Source organism: Salvelinus alpinus, chromosome 36 (assembly GCF_045679555.1).
Source record: "Salvelinus alpinus chromosome 36, SLU_Salpinus.1, whole genome shotgun sequence".
In the NCBI taxonomy this organism is placed as follows: Eukaryota; Metazoa; Chordata; class Actinopteri; order Salmoniformes; family Salmonidae; genus Salvelinus; species Salvelinus alpinus.
This window is the reverse complement of record NC_092121.1, coordinates 4,380,935-4,402,496: the sequence shown is the minus strand read 5'-3', so window position 1 is coordinate 4,402,496 and position 21,562 is coordinate 4,380,935. Positions and strand designations below refer to the sequence as shown.

At 43.0% G+C, this 21,562-nt stretch overlaps 1 protein-coding gene across 2 annotated transcripts; it reads right to left on the bottom strand.

The window, feature by feature from the left end:
- Positions 1 to 6,104: 6,104 nt before the first annotated feature.
- LOC139564892 (endoplasmic reticulum membrane sensor NFE2L1-like) lies at positions 6,105 to 21,451 on the bottom strand. 2 transcript variants are annotated; one of them, XM_071384752.1, is made up of 6 exons: positions 21,312 to 21,451; positions 18,939 to 19,724; positions 13,826 to 13,993; positions 9,792 to 9,881; positions 9,537 to 9,692; positions 6,105 to 9,397 (listed from the first exon to the last, which is right to left on the bottom strand). In XM_071384752.1, the coding sequence occupies exons 2-6, from the start codon at positions 19,473 to 19,475 to the stop codon at positions 8,060 to 8,062; spliced, it is 2,289 nt and encodes a 762-aa protein (XP_071240853.1). In that variant the 5' UTR covers positions 19,476 to 19,724; positions 21,312 to 21,451; the 3' UTR covers positions 6,105 to 8,059. The 2 variants fall into 2 exon arrangements, with proteins under 2 accessions (XP_071240853.1, XP_071240854.1); XM_071384753.1 differs by lacking the exon at positions 21,312 to 21,451 and having other exon boundaries at positions 6,105 to 9,352.
- Between the last annotated feature and the right edge of the window lie 111 nt (positions 21,452 to 21,562).

Below are 21,562 nucleotides of genomic sequence, written 5' to 3'. Positions count from 1 at the left end.
AGACAGACTCTGGGACAACAGATCCCAAATGCATACAACCAGTAGGCCTAGGCTACATAACATTATTTATGAAAATAACCTTCAAGCAATGACACTGATGCAACCGATCAGAACATTTCGCTTAAAATGTTGATTAAACTATAATTTCTTCACATACAGTACCTTGCAAAAGTACTAATCACCCTTGCCGTTTTTCCTATTTTGTTGCATTACAACCTGAAATTAAAAACACATTTTAATCTGGATTTCATGTAATGGACATACACAAAATAGTCCAAATTTGCAAAGTGAAATGAAAAGAATTACTTGTTTCAAACAATTCAAACAAAACTCTGAAAGATTGTATGTGCATATGTATTCACGCCCTTTGCTATGAAGTCCCTAAATAAGATCTGGTGCAACCAATTACCTTCAGAGGTCACATAATTAGTTAGATTGCACACAGGTGGACTTTATTTAAGTGTCACATGATCTGAGTGTGTATATATACACCTGTTCTGAAAGGCCCCAGAGTCTGCAACACCACTAAGCAAGGGGCACCACCAAGCAAATGGCACCATGAAGACCAAGGCGCTCTCCAAACAGGTCAGGGACACATTTTTGGAGAAGTACAGATCAGGGTTGGGTTATAAAACACATCCCACAGAGCACCATTAAATCCATTATTAAAAAATGGAAAGAATATGTCCCCACAACAAACATGCCAAGAGAGGGCCACCCACCAAAACTCACGGACCAGGCAAGGAGGGCATTAATCTGAGGCAACAAAGAGACCAAAGATAACCCTGAAGGAGCTACAAAGCTCCACAGCGGAGATTGGAGTATCTGTCCACAGGACCACTTTAAACCGTACACTCCACAGAGCTGGGCTTTATGGAAGAGTGGCCAGAAAAAAAGCCATTGCTTGAAGAAAAAACTAACCAAACTCGTTTGGTGTTCGCCAAAAGGCATGTGGGAGAGTCCCCAAACATACGAAAGAAGGTACTCTGGTCAGATGAGATTAAAATTGAGCTTTTTGGCCATCAAGGAAAAATGCTATGTCTGGTGCAAACCCAACACCTCCCATCACCCTGAGAAGACCATCCCCACAGTGAAGCATGGTGGTGGCAGCAACATGCTGTGGGGATGTTTTTCATCGGCAGGGACTGGGAAACTGGTCAGAATTGAAGGAATGATGGATGTTGCTTAATACAGGGAAATTCTTGAGGGAAACCTGTTTGTCTTCCAGAGATTTGAGACTGGGACAGAGGTTCACCATCCAGCAGGACAATAACCCGAAGCATACTGCTAAAGCAATGCTCGAGTGGATTAAGGGGAAACATGTAAATGTCTTTGAATGGCCTAGTCAAAGCCCAGACCTCAATCCAATTGAGAATCTGTGGTATGACTTAAAGCTTGCTGTACACTAGTGGAACCCATTCAACTTGAAGGAGCTAGAGCAGTTTTGCCTTGAAGAATGGGCAAAATTCTCAGTGGCAAGCTAATAGAGACACCCCGAGAGACTTGCAGCTGTAATTGCTTCAAAAGGTGGCTCTACAAAGTATTGACTGAATAGTTATGCACGCTCAAGTTTTCAGTTTTTTGTCTTATTTCTTGTTTGTTTCACCCAAAAATATTTTGCATCTTCGAAGTGGTAGGCATGTGTAAATCAAATGATGCAAACCCCTAAAAAATCCATTTTAATTACTGGTTGTAAGGCAACAAGATAGTATTCAACCCCCCCATGGCATTTTTCCTTTCGCAAGCCACTGTATGTGCAGCAATGTACACAAGGCAGTAGGCTTCGCGTGAATGTTCGTTCCAAAATGCAATTAGCAGGAAAACACTTGTGAAATGCGCACTGCACATGCGAGCGGTTTTCATGAGATTAAAATATCCATTAGATCTCCCCTCTTAATCTAAAGATGCAACAACTAGCATGGGTTGCTAATATGACTAGGATTGTGCCTTTGATTACTGGAAAATGAGAGTGAGTTGATTTGAAAACCAATAGAACATGAGAGAAATAGGCTACTGGTTTCAATGGCATATGGAACTTTAAAACAATTGCCTTTACGTTTCTATGGTCGGATCTTGGCTAGGCTACTTTGACGCAAGGGAAGACAAGTCTCATATGAAGTAAAACATTCAGGTTTCAAACAATTACGAATGTTTTCTAAATGCATACTGCCTCCATTTCATTGCAAAGTGGTGTCTGAAGCCTGCATAGCGTTGCCTAGGCACTTAAAATAAGCACGCTTCAATTGTCAGTTAAGAAATACAAATAGTTGCTATTTTTAATGGTGGCCATCAACTTTTTTAACACGCAATTGCATTTAGAATTGTTGCGCAATGATTGGGCTTGTAAAAGCACGTTTTACTCCAGCAGCAACAAACAGGCGGTTTGAGAAGCTTTACCAGCAGCTCCTCAAACCGCAGATTTTCCCGCTCAAATTAGCCTCTGCATCTGTATGCTGTGTGCCTGTGATAAATAAGATGCATAAAGACTAACGGAAATACACATGCAGCAATTTAATTATGCAAATTAACCTATAGACTGATAAGCTTGACCGGTCAAATGTATTTGCATCGACTGGTATTTCCATCAATGAATAAGCTAAAGAGCATTATTTTGCAAGGGGATTTTTCTTTTCTCTCACAGACAATTGGCTGGTCGGACATTTTATTTATCGGCTTTTCACTTTTTTCATCGGCCAAAACCCGTCTATTACCGGCTAACAGAAACCCTGGTATGGAGCTACTAACTTTGTTGTGGAGCACCAGTATGACCTATGTAACCTGAGTTGTTTGTGGTCTCGTACCCATGGCTAAAAAGACTTGATTGGTGTGTACTACTTTCCTGCCAGATAACACACCCTCAGAAAACAGGCACCAAGTAAGAAGCTAGAGATGAAGATGCGAAAGATAGGCTTTCACTCAGATTAATCTTTGGTGGAAAGCTTTATTTACTATAACGCCCACATATTCTGTCCTTATTTCTTGTCGAGCTATTCCCATGTGCAGCACATGCTCACCATTCACAGGCTTCCTTGAGGGGATTGGGGCTTTTAGGAGGTTTGGTATTGTTGTCAAACTGCACTGGAAATACGTGGATTTGGATTAAGGTGGTGGGAAGGGTTAGGCTCAGTCAAGGCCCATGGTTTTAATGTGGTTGCGAAGATGAGGGATGGACAAAACAAATTGATTTTTTTTTTTTTTTTTAATGGAACCAAATCTATCCCAAGAGGTATACACAGAGGAAAATGTAGTGTCTATGCCAGGGCTCTCCAACCCTGTTCCTGGAGAGCTACCATCCTTTCACGCCAACCCTAATATAGCGCACCTGATTCTAATAATTAGCTGGTTCATAAACTGAATCAGGTAAATTAAAACGGGGGTTGACGAGAACCTACAGTTGAAGTTGGAAGTTAACATACACTTAGGTTGGAGTCATTCAAACTATTTTTTCAACCACTCCACACATTTCTTGTTAACAAACTATAGTTTTAGCAAGTCGTTTAGGACATCTACTTTGCATGACACAAGTAATTTTTCCAACAATTGTTTACGGACAGATTATTTCACTTATAATTCACTGTATCACAATTCCAGTGGGTCAGAAGTTTACATATGCCTTTAAACAGCTTGGAAAATTCCAGAAAATTGTCATGGCTTTAGAAGCTTCTGATAGGCTAATTTACATAATTTGAGTCAATTGGAGGTGTACCTGTGGATGTATTTCAAGGCTTACCTTCAAACTCAGTGACTCTTTGCTTAACATCATGGGAAAATCAAAAGAAATCAGCCAAGACCTAAGAAAAAAAATTGTAGGCTTCCACAAGTCTGGTTCATCCTTGGGAGCAATTTCCAAACGTCTGAAGGTACCACGTTCATCTGTACAAACAATAGTACGCATGTATAAACACCATGGGACCATGCAGCCGTCATACCGCTCAGGAAGGAGACGCGTTCTGTCTCCTAAAGATTAATGTACTTTGGTGCGAAAAGTGCAAATCAATCCCAGAACAACAGCAAAGGGCCTTGTGAAGATGTTGGAGGAAACAGGTACAAAGGTATATATATCATCAGTAAAACGAGTCCTATTTTGACATAACATGAAAAGCCGCTCAGCAAGGAAGAAGCCACTGCTCCAAAACTTCCATAAAAAAAAAAGCCAGACTACGGTTTGCAACTGCACATGGGGACAAAGATTGTACTTTTTGGAGAAATGTCCTCTGGTCTGATGAAACAAAAATAGAACTGCTTGGCTATAATGACCATCGTTATGTTTGGAGGAATAAGGGGGAAGCTTGCAAGCCGAAGAACACCATCCCAACCTTGAAGCACGGTGGTGGCAGCATTATGTTGTGGGGGTGCTTTGCTGCAGGAGGGACTGGTGCACTTCACAAAATAGATGGCATCATGGGGAAAAGAAAATGATATGGATATATTGAAGCAACATCTCAAGACATGAGTCAGGAAGTTAAAGCTTGGTTGCAAATGGGTCTTCCAAATGGACAATGACCCCAAGTACACTTCCAAAGTTGTGGCAAAATGGCTTAAGGACAACAAGTCAAGGTATTAGAGGCCATCACAAAGCCCTGACCTTAATCCTACAGAAAAATGTTTGGGCAGAACTGAAAAGGCGTGTGTGAGCAAGGAAGCCTACAAAGGCCTACAAACTTCAGTTACACCAGCTGTCAGGAGGAATGGGCCAAAATGTACCCAACTTATTGTGGGAAGCTTGTGGAAGGCTACCTGAAACATTTGACCCAAGTTAAACAATTTAAAGGCAATGCTACCAAATACTAATTGAGTGTATGTAAACTTCTGACCCACTGGGAATGTGATGAAAGAAATAAAAGCTGAAATAAATAATTTTCTAGTATTATTCTGACATTTCACATTCTTAAAATAAAGTGATGATCCTAGCTGACCTAAGACGGGGAATTTTTACTGCGATTAAATGTCAGGAATTGTGAAAAACTGAGTTTAAATGTATTAGGCTAAGGTGTATGTAAACTTCCGACTTCAACTGTACATGACAGTAGCTTTCCAGGAACAGGGTTATAATGCCCTGGTCTATGCACACGCACCTCTGTTTTACTAAACCCCTATTTTAAATACAGACGACGTGTCCCTAGGTAGTCTATATTGTGATTCAAAGTAAATAAAACGGTTTTATGGTGGTCTGTTTTATAGTGTAAAGTAAATCTATCCAAGGTGTTGGCAGCCATGGAATATAGATCAATCTAGCAACTTATTCATCTCGCACAACTGACAAACTGAAATCGCAAGACCAGATCAAGACGACCTCTCCAACTAAGCTAATTCTCCTTTCAGACTTTACCGTTGAGCTCTGATGTTAATTCTCGCCGTGTCTGGATCTGTTATATTAAAATGAGCTGCCAATTTAAAGAACTGACCCTCACAGAGGTGGGTGGGTTATATTCAAGTTTGGTTTGCGGGGCTTTGCTACCTCTGGATTAATTGAAGAATTGTTCACTGCTCTATTGCATCTGAATATCCCTCTTCTGGCATCTTTTAAATCCTAAATTGTTAAGTAAAGAATGTAATTGATTCATCACAGCTAACAATAGCTTGTATGAAAAATTGTTAATCGATTTTAACTGGTTAATGGTGTCTAACATTTAAATGTTTAGGTACTGAAGACAACCACCATTACCAAGAGTTTTACAGCCCTGGTATAGAGCCTGTTGCCTTGGATTGATTTTGCATTTGGGTATTTTACAGCTCATTTTATCATGACAAGTCTAAGAGGGCTTGCGTGTCTTTTCTAATATACCAGACCGGAAGATTTCTATATATACATTATACCCTAGTCAAGTGGCTCATATGTAACCTTTTAGTTATTTTGTCTTTGACTCTTTCTTGTGTCTCCTGAAGAGGCATCTCTTGTTGCATGTTTCTTGCTTTCAATCAGTCACCATTTGCAGTGGTTACTTTTACTTGTTTAAATGTTTTTGGACAATAAATCATTTTTTTGTTAACAATGGTGTTTCATATCGTTTGTCGAAACAAGTTGGCTTGTAATTCTTTCGTACGTATTAGTATTCCTAGTAATATCACTAAATCGTCAAGGAATAAGGGATCAAAAAGAGATGTAGGTTGAAAATGTTTTATTCACCCAAAAGCAACATCCCTTGGTTGCCAGCAAGTATTCAAAAGTATGAAACCAAATGGGGTAAGAACACCTCCTAAAACAAAATCTTGTTATTTTCAAACCAATAATACAATAAAGCACCTAATTCAGTGTTTTTGTTAAATACTTTTCTGTTGCTGATATTGGACACTTGGAAAGTGCTTGACAAAGCATAGCAGTAGTGTGAGGACACAATCACAGTACTTATAGTGGCATTTAATACATTTAAAACTTTTTAACGTTTATGAAAATGCTGTGATATTTTATGCAGCTTTAACAGCTGTATTCCACTATGATGACCGGTGATAAGGCATTCAATTTCAACTTGTTACAAATCAAAGTCCACAACCATATCATTAACACAATACTGTTAGATACTATTAGTAGATACTATTTCCAGGTACTTTAAACTAGTCTATTTCCTGAATATCATTGTACCATGTCATGCAGTCACATCCCCTGAGAACCACAGATAGCTGTGTGGGTAACTAAGGCTTTACTAAAGGCACTATCCAACTCCTTCACTACCAGTTAATGGCAACTTGTGTTCGGTTGGCTTTAGACAGGTGCAAACCTTTTTGGTTCCCTTTATGTTCTCAACCAGGCTCCCCTGTCTTACCCTTTTTACTTGGGTATACACTAACCGGTCAATTTTTAAGGTACACAACCCCGTTCATTAAAATGGATCACTCCTACAGACAGTGAGTCTTGTGGCCGAGGCTTGCTATATAAAGCAGGTAGATGGGCATCGAGGCATTCAGTTACTGTTTGATTGAACATTAGAATGGGCAACGAGTGCCCTAAGTGACTTTGAGCGTGGTATGATCGTCGGTGCCAGGCTCGCCGGATCCAGTATCTCAAACGTCCGCCCTCCTGAGTTTTTCACACACAACGGTGTCTCGGGTTTACCGAGAAGGGTGCGACAAATAATGAAACATCCAGTCAGCGGCAGCCCTGTGGGCAAAAACAGCTTGTTGATGAGAGAGGGCCACAAACAGTTGGGCCACAAACAGACAAATCACACCGTAGTACAACAGTGGTGTGCAGAACGGCATCTCGGGGATGCACAACTCGTTGATCCTCGTCACGGATGGGCTATTGCAGCAGACGCAATACCAGGTTAAACTCCTATTAGCTAAAAACAAGTGACTCCAGTGGGCATGTCATCACCAACACTGGACAATTGAGGACTGGAAAAACATTGCCTGGTCTGCTGAATCCCAGTTCCTGTTGCGTCATGCTCATGTCAGAGTCAGGACTTGGCATAAGCAGCACGAGTCCATGGACTCATCCTGCCTGGTACAGGCTGGTGTAGGTGGTGTACTGGTGTGGGGAATGTTTTTCCTGGCACATGTTAGGTCCCTTGATACCAATTGAGCAACAAAAGTTTCCGACATCTTGTAGAATCCATGCCCAGAAGAGTTTGTGTTGTTCTGGAGGCAAAGGGGGGTCTGAGCCGGTACTAGATGTATACCTAATAAACTGTCCAGTGAGTGATGACTTCAAGGAACCTAGGCCCAACCTCTCAACATATAGGCACTGGAAAACCGGAACAGCAATGTGCCCGCATTGCGCTAAGGGCCCGGTCTTGTCTTTTGGCTGAAGGCCTTAGGCTAGCCCTTCCTCCTTGTCACCTTTTAGTGTTTTATGTACTGTATTTCTTTGGAAGGCTGACATGGTCCTCCCAACAGTTATTTTGCTCCTGAGACAGGTTTTCCCTTTTGTTTTTCCATGATGCTCACAAGATTCTTGCATGATCATATTTGTGCTACATGTCCTTTGCAGATTAAACCGATTTTAGGAAGAGCATCCTCTTGCATCTTTCCTTTTCAGTTCCCTCTTATTGTGAGAAATTCTTGTAACTTTACAGCCATCTCCTTGTCAATCGACTCCAAACTACACACCCAACTAATTTTTTCACTTTTTTCCGTCCTGTTTCTTGTGGGGCTTGCAGTTTTGCTCACTGGCTGAACCGTTCCGTGTAGCAAGCAGAACCTGTCCATCATTGCCAAATTGGAGGCTGTAGTCAGTGGCAAGCAAGGGTCTTCCTTGCTCATCCCGCAGACGGGAAAAAACCTCCTGGTACAGACCACTGAGCCGCTGCTTCATTTCCCGGACAGAGCGAAGGTTCTCTGCCTTTTCCTTCAACAGGCGGGCCTTGTGGCGGCATAATCCTTCTACCCCCTCTTCGAGCCCAAACAGGACATCAAGCTTGCGCCGGCGGCAGTTCTGAGCGGCCATCTTGTTTTTGCCCCGCCTGCGAATGTCTCGGATCAGGTTGAGCTGGCCCTCACTGAGACGATGCTTGGTCAGAAGTTCGTTGAACTCCTCCACGGGCAGGTTGACGATGAGATCGTTGGAGAAGGGGATCTTCATGGTGCGAGCCCGGCGCTCATCACGGCCCCAAAGCTTATCGGAAATGTCATGCTCATAGGGTTTGCTGTAACGCGACTTTGGTAGCTTGAGGGATTTTCCCTGCCTGGGAGAGGTGGCCCTAGGCTGGTTGTAGGTATGGTCGTGGCCCACTTGTTCCAGCCAAGGGAGGTTGTTGAAACGCCCAGGCTTCTGGTAGCTTGTGCTGCACATCTTGCTGACTTCTGGGGAGTAGCCTCCCACAGCACCCTCCTCTCGCTCCACAATAACCTCCATGTCAGAGCTGTAGCCCACAGCCCCTTCTTCAGAAAACACAGAAGAGTCAGACGATGAAGAGGACGAAGAAGAGGAATAGGATGCCTCCGAGCCGCTAGGGGATGCAGGGCTGTGGCTGAAGTTCAGAGAAAGTCCAGAGTCAGAGTCTAGCTCCTCCTCAAGTTGGGAGGCCTGTGTTGGGTTGAAGCCTTCCTCCAGAGCCAGGCCCTGGAAGCTAAGCTCATCCAGCAAGGCATCATCCAAGAGGGAGCCGAGTGGGCTAGGCAGGACTGGTTCCTCCAGAAAGAGACTTGACTGAATGGAAGGCATGGGGTTGCCAACTGTGCCATTGAGTGCCAAAGGAAGGGCGCTATCTGTCAGGTCAGATGGGCCAAAGGTCAAGTTAAGGTCAAAGTCAGGTCCACTGGAGGACTGACTGAGCAGGGCTAGCTGGAGTGGGGCCTCCAGGGGAACACTGCCCCCGAAGCTGGAGTTGAAGGGGTAACTCTCCTGGCTGCTTCTGGGCAGGATTGCCTGCTGAAGGCTGACATCCTGGTGAACGGGGTCCATCAAGCTGGAACTCTGAATAGATCCAGATTGCATTACATCTCTGTCAAGGTCCATATCCTTCCAAAATAGTACAAGAAGTTAGATTAGATATTCTTTTGAATTACTTTCAGGGCAAGAGTATTTCAAAGTTTATACACTTTTCAACATTTTAAATAAATTATGAAGGGGATAAAATCAGAAACCACTTAGGACTTACTTCTGGCTCCATGATGGCGAGAATATCATGCCACTGCTGCTCCAAGTCCAGAGAGGGATCCTCGTGGGACGACAGGGGGGACAGAAGAAGCTCTCGGACAGGGGTTGGGTCCTCTCCGCTGGCTTCCCTCAGATCTATGCCAACTGGGTCTGACGGCTAAAAACAGAAACATCACAATGGTCATCCAATGATCAACAAACCTATCAATGGTCATCTCTTACCCTAGTACCATCAAATAAAACAACTGTGCTGTACCTCTGTCTCCTCTCCAAAAGGGAAGGTGTCTTCCAAGAGCCGTAGACATTCCTGGAAGGACATTGAGGACTGAGCTTCCAAGCTGGCAAACTGATGGAGAAGAGAACAGGAGTGAGCAGAGAGCTACCTGGATGTTATGGATGGTGACAATGGTTCTTCTGGGCTGAACTGACACAGATGGTGGAGATGATTAGGCTTTTACAAAACATGTTATGGCAAGAGGGTAAACTAAACAGAACAGCGTGGCTTTATCTGAATAATTTTGTAGTGTGGTATCGAATGTCAATTTCATTTCACTATGCTTGACCTAAGGAGAAATACAGTAATCTCATGCTCCAGCTATACACCACTGAGGAGTGCTAATGCCTTTGTAATGATATATGGCTGCCCCTGTTCCCAAAATTAGGTATAGGAGTGCAAGAGAGTGCAAGAGATTGTGGTTAGAAACTGCCCTATAAAAGGGAAGGTTTCTGGGTTATGTTGTTATTTTACACACTTGGGAAGACTGTTTCCTATCTCCACCTCATCTACCCCAAACACTCTATCCTGCTTCACGACGCACAGCCAGGATAGAAAACCCATATTTTGTTTCAAGCAACCGAAGTGTTATGCTTTCCCAAAGTGCACTTGTCAGGGCCTCTCAATCGGTCTGTGAGCTGAGGCGGAAAGTTTCCAGTGTTTGGGGAAAGCGGCTCCTATTCCATCTTGTATGCCAGTCTTGCCATGTCTAACATTTCAGCATGTGCGTTTATAACATAATTGAAGCAGGATGTCCAAGTGTACAGGTATACAGTGGGGCAAAAAAGTATTTAGTCAGCCACCAATTGTGCAAGTTCTCCCACTTAAAAAGATGAGAGAGGCCTGTAATTTTCATCATAGGTACACTTCAACTATGACAGACAAAATGAGAGAAAAAAATCCAGAAAATCACATTGTAGGATTTCTTATGAATTTATTTGCAAATTATGGTGGAAAATAAGTATTTGGTCAATAACAAAAGTTTGTCAATACTTTGTTATATACCCTTTGTTGGCAATGACAGAGGTCAAATGTTTTCTGTAAGTCTTCACAAGGTTTTCACACACTGTTGCTGGTATTTTGGCTCATTCCTCCATGCAGATCTCCTCTAGAGCAGTGATGTTTTTGGGCTGTTGCTGGGCAAAACGGACTTTCAACTCCCTCCAAAGATTTTCTATGGGGTTGAGATCTGGAGACTGGCTAGGCCACTCCAGGACCTTGAAATGCTTCTTACGAAGCCACTCCTTCGTTGCCCGGGCGGTGTGTTTGGGATCATTGTCATGCTGAAAGACCCAGCCACCTTTCATCTTCAATGCCCTTGCTGATGGAAGGAGGTTTTCACTCAAAATCTCACGATACATGGCCCCATTCATTCTTTCCTTTACACGGATCAGTCGTCCTGGTCCCTTTGCAGAAAAACAGCCCCAAAGCATGATGTTTCCACCCCCATGCTTCACAGTAGGTATGGTGTTCTTTGGATGCAACTCAGCATTCTTTGTCCTCCAAACACGACGAGTTGAGTTTTTACCAAAAAGTTATATTTTGGTTTCATCTGACCATATGACATTCTCCCAATCTTCTTCTGGATCATCCAAATGCTCTCTAGCAAACTTCAGACGGGCCTGGACATGTACTGGCTTAAGCAGGGGGACACGTCTGGCACTGCAGGATTTGAGTCCCTGGCGGTGTAGTGTGTTACTGATGGTAGGCTTTGTTACTTTGGTCCCAGCTCTCTGCAGGTCATTCACTAGGTCCCCCCGTGTGGTTCTGGGATTTTTGCTCACCGTTCTTGTGATCATTTTGACCCCACGGGGTGAGATCTTGCGTGGAGCCCCAGATCGAGGGAGATTATCAGTGGTCTTGTATGTCTTCCATTTCCTAATAATTGCTCCCACAGTTGATTTCTTCAAACCATGCTGCTTACCTATTGCAGATTCAGTCTTCCCAGCCTGGTGCAGGTCTACAATTTTGTTTCTGGTGTCCTTTGACAGCTCTTTGGTCTTGGCCATAGTGTAGTTTGGAGTGTGACTGTTTGAGGTTGTGGACAGGTGTCTTTTATACTGATAACAAGTTCAAACAGGTGCCATTAATACAGGTAACGAGTGGAGGACAGAGGAGCCTCTTAAAGAAGAAGTTACAGGTCTGTGAGAGCCAGAAATCTTGCTTGTTTGTAGGTGACCAAATACTTATTTTCCACCATAATTTGCAAATAAATTCATTAAAAATCCTACAATGTGATTTTCTGGATTTTTTTTAATCATTTTGTCTGTCATAGTTGAAGTGTACCTATGATGAAAATTACAGGCCTCTCATCTTTTTAAGTGGGAGAACTTGCACAATTGGTGGCTGACTAAATACTTTTCCCCCCCACTGTATATGGTATATGGACATTTATAGTGGCAAGAAAAAGTTTGTGAACCCTTTGGAAATACCTGGATGTCTGCATGAATTGGTCATAAAATTTGATCTGATCTTCATCTAGGTCACAACAATAGACAAACACAGTCTGCTTAAACTAATAACAACCACACAATTATAGGTTTTCATGTCTTTATTTAACACACCGTGGAAACATTCACAGTGCAGGATGGAAAAAAGTATGTGAACTCTTGGATTTAATAAGTGGTTGACCCTCCTTTGGCAGCAATAACCTCAACCAAACGTTTTCTGTAGTTGAGGATCAGATCTGCACAACTATCAGGAAGAATTTTGGACCATTCCTCTTTACAAAACTGTTTCAGTTCAGCAATATTCTTGAGATGTCTGGTGTGAACCGCTCTCATAAGGTCATGCCAAAGCATCTCAATCGGGTTGAGGTCAGGACTCTGACTGGGCCACTCCAGAAGGCGTATTTACCTCTGTTGAAGCCATTCTGTTGTTGATTTACTTGTGTGTTTTGGGTCGTTGTCCTGTTGCATCACCCAACTTCTGTTGAGCTTCAATTGGTGGACAAATAGCCTTACATTCTCCTGCAAAATATCTTGATAAACTTAGGAATTCATTTTTCTGTCGACGATAGCAAGCTGTCCAGGCCATGAGGCAGCAAAGCAGCCCCAAACCATGATGCTCCCTCCACCATACTTTACAGTTGTGATGAGGTTTTGATGTTGGTGTGCTGTGCCTTTTTTTTCTCCACAGATAGTGTTGTGTTCCTTCCAAACAACTCAACTGCAGTTCCATCTGTCCACAGAATATTTTGCCAGTAGCGCTGTGGAACATCCAGGTGCACTTTTGCAAACTTCAGACGTGCAGCAATGTTTTTTTTGGACAGCAGTGGCTTCTTCCGTGGTGTCCTCCCATGAACACCATTCTAGTTTAGTGTTTTATGTATCGTAGACTCGTCAACAGAGATGTTAGCATGTTTCAGAGATTTCTGTAAGTCTTGAGCTGACACTAGGATTCTTCTTAACCTCATTGAGCATTCTGCGGTGTGCTCTTGTCATCTTTGCAGCATGGCCACTTCTAGGGAGAGTAGCAACAGTGCTGAACTTTCTCCATTTATAGACAATTTGTCTTACCGTGGACTGATGAACATCAAGGCTTTTCGAGATACTTTTTGTAACCCTTTCCAGCTTTATGCAAGTCAACAATTCTTAATCTTAGGTCTTTTGAGATCTCTTTTGTTCGAGTCATGGTTCACATCAGGCAATGCTTCTTGTGAATAGAGTTTTTTTTACAGGGCAAGGCAGCTCTAACCAACCTCTCCAATCTCGTCTCATTGACTGGACTCCAGGTTAGCTGACTCCTGAATCCAATTAGCTTTTGGAGAAGTCATTAGCCTAGGAGTTCGCATACTTTTTCCAACCTACACTGTGAATGTTTTAAATTATGTATTCAATATAGACAAGAAAATACAATTATTTGTGTGTTATTCGTTTAAGTACACTGTTTGTCTATTGTTGTGACTTAGATGAAGATGATTGTTGTGACTTAGATGATTTATGCAGAAATCCAGGTAATTCCAAAGGGTTCACATACTTTTTATTGCCATTGTAAGCCTCAGGACTGAGTCCCACCTGATCAGATAAATCCTGTGCAAGTTCTCTATTCGCACGGTCGTAAGAGCGTCCACCATCCCTCCAGATTTCTCTCCAGGTGTCCCCCACCAGCTCCTCCTCCTCTCCCTCCTCAGGCCACTGATGGCGTCCACGATCAGAGTGATCCTGCCAAAGCGTATCTGTATCCTGTGAACACACAATAATAATTGAAATGTTAGGCGAAGCAAAGTTATCGGCACCTCCTTATTAAGCATAATAACTATGACATTCAATCATCCATACAATGCCCTATGTATCGTTGTATGTTTGATTTAAGTTATCGCTGTACAATTTTTTTTAGATGGGACACATGCCAGGGACAAAAAGAGGGGATCGGAGCCACCTTGCGTTTTATCTACTATTGTTTAATTTTTCCATGACGGCCCATACATTAGTAGACATTGCATACAAACAGTGGGATGGCTATGAATAGACTTAACCTTTTCCTTAAGTTGGAGCTCAGTGATACCAACTGATCCAGTCATGTCCCTAAACCAGTTCTATATTTGCAGCTGATCCTCTCGCCCTCCACTGAAAGGGACTACTGGAGTTGGGGATGTTGCCCTTTGTGATGCCCCGATTCTACCTTACCGTACAGCGACCTGAGTGAAACTGACTAGCTGGCCTCTCCTTGGCTTTGACACTTTGACTGATTGGAACATTCTGATCTTGTGACCCCTTGAACCGTATTTGACAACATGTTTGACGTCTGACCAGGGGTTGGAAACTAAATTATATACTACACGTTAGGAATATTTTGGTAACAGAAAATAACATTTTTAACTGGTTCTCAAGGTTAGAAAATAACGGTTCTGTTCCGGAAGTTCACTTTGGTTCCTGGTTCTGTTTCCCTTCCGCCAAATTTTTTTCTCTCTGGTTTTCTGTTCTGTTCCCTGAACTGGTTCCAATCCCTACCTCTGACCATTCCCTGAGGCCTGTGGTCCTGCTACTCTGGCATCTTTGGGTAAATGTGTACCTGAATGTGACTGGAAGGGATTGCACAGCATGTTTTCCTCAAGCATAAGCACAACATGAGAAGTGTTGGGTAAGGGGGGTGTGAGGCCAAATGCAGCAGCACTGGACAGATTTGGGCAGTGGATGGGGTCCATGGGGCTATGTGTAGAGTGCTCTGGGTATAGGGCTATACATATACATGCACCTGTCTGAAGAGGTCATATACTACTAGCCCAAGTCAGTAAACAAGCGTTGCGAAACCAAAGGTATAACTGTGTGCTAGAATGATGCCACCTCGTGTTACAAAACAAACAAGCTGTGGTCACAGGGCCAATGTTCTGATTGTAACATAACTACAAAGCTCTGAGTGCTATTTGAGCTCTGAGTCCAAGTTTCCAAGACAAACATCTGTGGTTTACAGCAGAGCTGGCGAGTCAATACTGATGTTGTCAGTTTGCCACCTTCCACAATATTGACGTCACAATATTACTGCCCTGAGATGCTCAGATAGATGAACTTGGCAGCATTTGTGTTTCATTGAGCAAGTCAAGGTAATAGAGCAGAGATGAGTTGTAATAGAACTGAATAACAAGTCTGGGAAGTTAAGACCAATTATAGCACTTGGCCTTAAGAGAGGTCCTTGGCCCCTCTGTACGAATGCACAGAGAGAGGGGAGGGCAACGGTTTCACAGAGCACTATCCCAGAGGAAGCTTAGTTGACTTTTCTCCTCTCACATAATACTGTAGGACTGGTTATGTCTGGCACGTCAGACATGTCCAGCCTAGCCCTGTAACAATACCAACACCTATAAGAGGGAGAGATGTGGTGGCATGCCCCAGACCCAGACAGTACCACACATTGCTGCCATAATATGATGCAGCTGGAGTTGAAAAATACAGCCCAGCTGTCTCGGTGCGGTTGCTGTTTCACTGATGAGTTAGTCCGGGTGAAGATCGTTATCAGGGACACTTAGATCCTTGGAAGGAACTAAGAGTATCAGTATGTCTGAATCGTTACATCACGATTGCAGCACCTAACTTGGTCTCAGATGCTCATTTCAATATCACTTACTGGAATCTGGGTCGACCCAGAAAGCATAACCATCTATGGTAGTAAGAGCCTCAAGAATATATATTTTTAACTATGTTACAAAATATTTGTCAACAGGACTGTATTCATGGGGGGTTGGTGGGAAAACATGAGGCATGTACATTTTAAACCGAGTACCAGTTAGCAATGCCAAAAAACATGCCCTCCTGTCCAGAAATAGCCAACAGGGCTACACGTCCAGTCTGAACTTCATACTTGGTCAACTGTGACAGTGGACATGCCAAATGACACCACTTTCTCTGCCCTGCGAGTGGCTTCTGATTTGGGAGGCTAAACCTAAAGCCTCCGGTGTCTGTGGATGTCTGCAGTCGTCGTGGTTGAGACTGGGTACGCAGTCAAATAACCCAAAAGACCAGAAGCCAGGAGATGGCAATGACATGCAGAGGACTAAAACAAAACAACTCCCATACTTTCCCCAATCCAAAACAAGCTCATTATGGAGTGTTGATGAGTCCAGTGTAGGGTGCATACTCAGGCATGTTGCCTTGCAGATATACTGTATATTTAGACCCTACAGTGACTGAAAACTCCCTACACTCCCAAAGTGACTAATATTCTACCTCGGTGCTAAATGAAAGTGATTTTGGAATTCCCCTTCAAGGTCTAGGTTGGAGCAGTAGAAGCTGTCCCCTGTGTTTGCCATATTCAACAAATGGAGAGTAAATAAATAAATACATGTTTTAACTAATGTTTTAGGTATCTTCCGATACATTTATTTCCATAGTAAAATCAAGTATTATTGTGATTGCACTTCTAAATATGATTGGCGTACAAATACAATTAGCCTACACGGAATGTGTATACTTCTACAGTTTATTCCTACATCAAATCTGCTGGGCTTCGATGGGTATGGAAAGCTGTATGTATGGGGCAAGACTGAATAGCCAGTGGCTAAAGTGGGACACATTTCCAGTCACACACCCCTCTCTGGCCTACTTTCCTCTGACACAGAGTAGCCTGGGCCCCGGCCAACGCGCCCCTCACAGTTAGTGGACCATATCAACAAGCAGCTCTCCCTCAGCTGTTGGAAAAACAAGGGGAAGTCCAGCCAAGCTTTTGGCATGCTGCTGCACTCACTCCCCGTGATTCTGTCATTCAATGCCCAACACTGTTGCTCAATGAGTGTTTTGGGTTCCAAAACAAAGGCTCGAACAAAAGTGAGCACATGCTAAAACATAATGACGGGGTTGTTGAGTTAATTGTTATTTCTTACAATTACTCAAATGTAACTGTTGCAATACAGTTGGATATCCACACTTATCAAGAATAGACTGGATAAAACAAGACTGTCGATATTTTTCCTGTCTTCAAAGTGATTTATGTCGTATTTTCAAGTTCAGCAAGTCCTCAGAGAGTAAATATTGACTACTAATGACCTAAATGGTTTGCCTCGTCATATTGGTCATGATACTAATGCTATTGAAATCTGAAGAGGTCAGCCCACCAAACACCATGCCAAATATACAATCCCCGGGAACTTTTTTACTAGAATAGAACAAATGTTTTAACAGGAAAAATGTTTCACTTTAAGGCCTTCCCACCCTGTACGTCGGATTCAGCCTTTTACGATTATTACATGCCACACTGTGAGATGTTACCAAATCAGGTTGTATGATTTGCTTCAGTTTTGTCGTCACATTTCTGCGATTGGCTTGAGAGTTTACGTCAGCCAACGTAGGCTTGGCCAACCGCAGCGGTGTATTTGATCAGCACGTGCCAGCAGTGCAAGCCTCTTTCTATGCTTACGCACGAGTGAAGTGAACGTCTGTGTCTGCTAATTGTTTTCACATACAAACTTTTTACACGTCAGAATCAAATATGCGTCCCAAAAAAAACATGGCCACTGTGGTAAAACGTTTATTTTGAGTTGCGATTTTGTTTATTTATCAAAATCCAATTAGGTAGCCCGATTTTTCTGATGTCATGTAAAAGATGAAAGATTATTCGAGAAATCGTTCTTCTTGCAAAGCATGTAAACGTTTAAATCAAACTATTATATTAATCTGACACTTCAATCATGTTATTGTGTGCGTACTCCGTGCCGGCTGTGTTCCTATTGGTCGGGCACGGGGATTGGCTCGTAAACACCAGCCCACACTACACGATAAAGGCTCAACACTTTGTCAGAGCCTACGACTGCACATAAGTGGCACTTCATCGGCAGACCTAGACCCTGTCGCACAACAACCGGATGTTCCGGTTTTCAGGGGAAATGGAAAGAGCCTGTGACGAGACTTCCTCTTGTGGGCGTTAACAAGGCGACACTCCATCTTAACTCCTCCTCCACATTTACTTGATCAGTGCAGAAGGGAACCTCCCCCAACATTTTTCCCCTTTCTCGTCAAGACCAGTATGTAAGGGATCTAATTTCAGGCATGTCTTTTACGCCTGCTAAGTTATGTTAGACACACTGAATAAGCCAAGACGTCTGACAATCGTTTACGACCAGTCACTTATTCTGAAAAGTAACCTACACTTCATTCTTGACTTGCAATCTTAGATCCATTCTCTAATGCTGTAAATTAAGGGAGTTATAAATAGTAAATATCTCGCCTTGTGTGCATCGCAATCTCTTAGTTATGCAGGTTTGAAATTAACAGCATGATACAGCAAATACAACCAGGAAGCTTTCGCTTGCTTGAATCCGAGGGTGGGAATCCCCACTGTGTTTATTGAAAGGCTGTTTTCATACAAGGGTGTTCTTCTCTCCCAGTTAAGCCTCCTTTTATAGTGATCTCAGCCTCCGGTAAGTCCTGCCCTTGATCCCTAATGATATATGACCGGTGTATCACTTGCCTTCTGTAAATCAACAGTTTGATAGTTGCCTAATTGAACACACTTCCCCAGTGGCAGAGTCTTGGACTGATTTGCAGTAATGTAGTTCCCTATTGTGAATTCATTTGTTTAAGGCACTGCATTGTATTTGAACATTGAATAAGCTCTGACACAGCCAATTCTCTTGAACACCACTCTATGCTGCCACTGGTCTTACTGACTTAGAGTGTAGAAGAGTTCACCATAGTTTACCTCTTCATAGAGATCCTCATCCTTATCCTCCTCCTCATGGCTTCTTCTTAGAAGGGGCGCCACGGTGTTCGGACTGTCCTCTCTGATTGGCCCATATTCCGACTCCAGCGACCCCGCCACCACGCTTGACCTCATGACCGACCCCACCTGGTCAACTGCATGAACCTCCAACCCACCTGCACCTCCCTCCAGGGGGGCTGGCTGGCCAGGAGCCCCCACCACCAGGGTATCAGGTTCGCGCCGCACCAGCCAGGTTTCTAGCTCCGAGCTGGGCACCCGGAGGCGGTCCAGGGAGCGGACCCAGCCCAGAAGCCTCCGGGCTGTGAAGAAGCCGTCCAGGTCTACACTTTTGGGGTGGAGGTCCTGGCCGTCCAGCTGGTTGTGGAACTGGGTCTGGGTGAGGGCTGAGGTGGGGCCCAGGATCATCTCGTGCGAGTGGGGCAAGTAAGAGCCCACATCTACTCTGACGCCAACCAGGCTGAGCAGGATGGCTACTTGGATCAAGCCCTCTGTGAAATATTTCTTCAGACACATCATGTCTTGTCTTCAGAGTTTTACAGGGTGAGTGCACGAAATGAGGGAAAGGGAATGGAGACGTGGTGGGTGGCAAAATGCCAAGTGTAAGCCTCAGAAGACGTATTGTCTGTTGATGGGTTATCTATAGCTTCAAGTCAATGTAATAAAGAGGCAAAATAAAGCTATTTAGGATACACCAAAATAGACACTATGGTGAGATAAAAAAGTGATGTATCCTCTCCTCTTCACTCTTCCAAATATCGTTAAATCCTATACGGACAAACACAACATGAAAGAATAAAGTTAGATAATACAATTAATTGATTAGTTATTTCAAAAGAATATCACATTGAAAAGACAATTCATAAAATAAGAAGTAGTGAATCCAACATAATTGATGAAATAGCAGAGGAAAAGGCTGCTGAATTGAACACCATAAGATCAGGGCCTCTTCCAGGCATAGATCAGGGTTGCTTAGGGCCTACGGCCGCTAGGGGGCCCATAACCCCAAAATATATATTTTTTGATTAGTAGTTAGTTTAGCCAGCTATCTAAACTTGTAGTAATCATGGCTGAATACTGACTGGGCACGTGGGCCTGACCTTCATGGGGCCCCCAATGATTTTGTTAGTCATTTTCACTCCCGAAATTATATTAATATGCCTAAGTCATTATAAAATGTGTAGAATTGCATGAATGTGCTTTAAAACTGCAGAAATTTCTCTCCACCCCATGGCAAAATGTGTAGAATTGCATGAATGTGCTTTAAAACTGCAGAAATTTCTCTCCACCCCATGGCAAAATGTGTAGAATTGCAGGAAATTTTCCAAGAAACTGATTTTTTCTATGCCCCATGGCAAAATGTGTAGAGTTGCAGGAAATTAACTTAAAAACGAATAAATGTCTCTCCACCGTTAAGACTGGGGCCACTAAAATGTTTTGAGCGAGGTGGGAGGCCACCCAACCAAATCTTGCTTCGGGCCCCAAAGGGCTTAAGTGTGCCCTATATACGATTGTTGTATACTTGATGACCCAAAGCGAATTTAAAAAAAATATTCCTAAAGATAACAAACAGGGGAGTGTTATTATTATCAAAAGATACCAGTGACTTCACTTCCACTTACTTCCTTCTATTCGTTCTAGAAGTTGTTTGGTACAGTAGTTAGCGCCAGGGCGGCTACTAGACACACAGTGGTAATCACACTGTTACCCGGGAAATAACAAGCATATTCTGCCAATCAATGGCTCAATGAATAACTTGACAACGCATTACTTCGGTAACTGTAGGCAACTATTTGTAATGTATTACGCCATGTAAATAAACCGGTGACCAATGTTATTCTGCTAGATGTTTTCAATAGGCATGTCTATTGCAGTTGTTCCTGCATGAAACATGTCACATGAGGAGCCCGTTCAACCAAAAATGGATTAAATTACTGAATTTGAACCTGTTTGACAGGGAGAACGTTGATAATTTAACCTGTAGGCTACTTCATCAAAGGACACTGAACGACCCCGCGAAATCATTAGAAGTTCATTTGAAAATATCTGGAATTATGTATGAACGTCAAGGATCTAAAAACCGTTGACAGTAATTGTTCACCCTCATTCTTCAGAAATGTTCCACTTTTATTGGCAAATAGAAATGGGTCGAGCAACTGAATATCAATAGAAATGGGTCGAGAAACTGTTATCAACTGTCCCATAAACTCCACTTCATCTCAATTTAAGGTATACAATGTGTATAGCCTGTTTACATATTTACTTACAGTAATAACACCCATATTAGGCCTACATAACTGCCAAATAACACAAACAAGTGTAGGTAATGTTAGTTTCCTGGTTTGACTCTCTTACCGGACTATGGAGACAGAAGTTGTCAAAAATGGGCACATCAGTGGAAACGCAGCGAGCCCAATCCTTTTGGAAGATTTTGTATTATGACTCTAAATCAGAGAGTGAAGAATTTTAAAACCTGCTCAGTTCACGGAGCCGTTCGCTGTCCCCTCCCTACATGACGTAAAGCCTACCATTTCACTTTTCTGTTTTCTATAACTCCGCGGCGTCAAAAACCATACCCCCCTATAGGCTATACCGCCCATCTATAT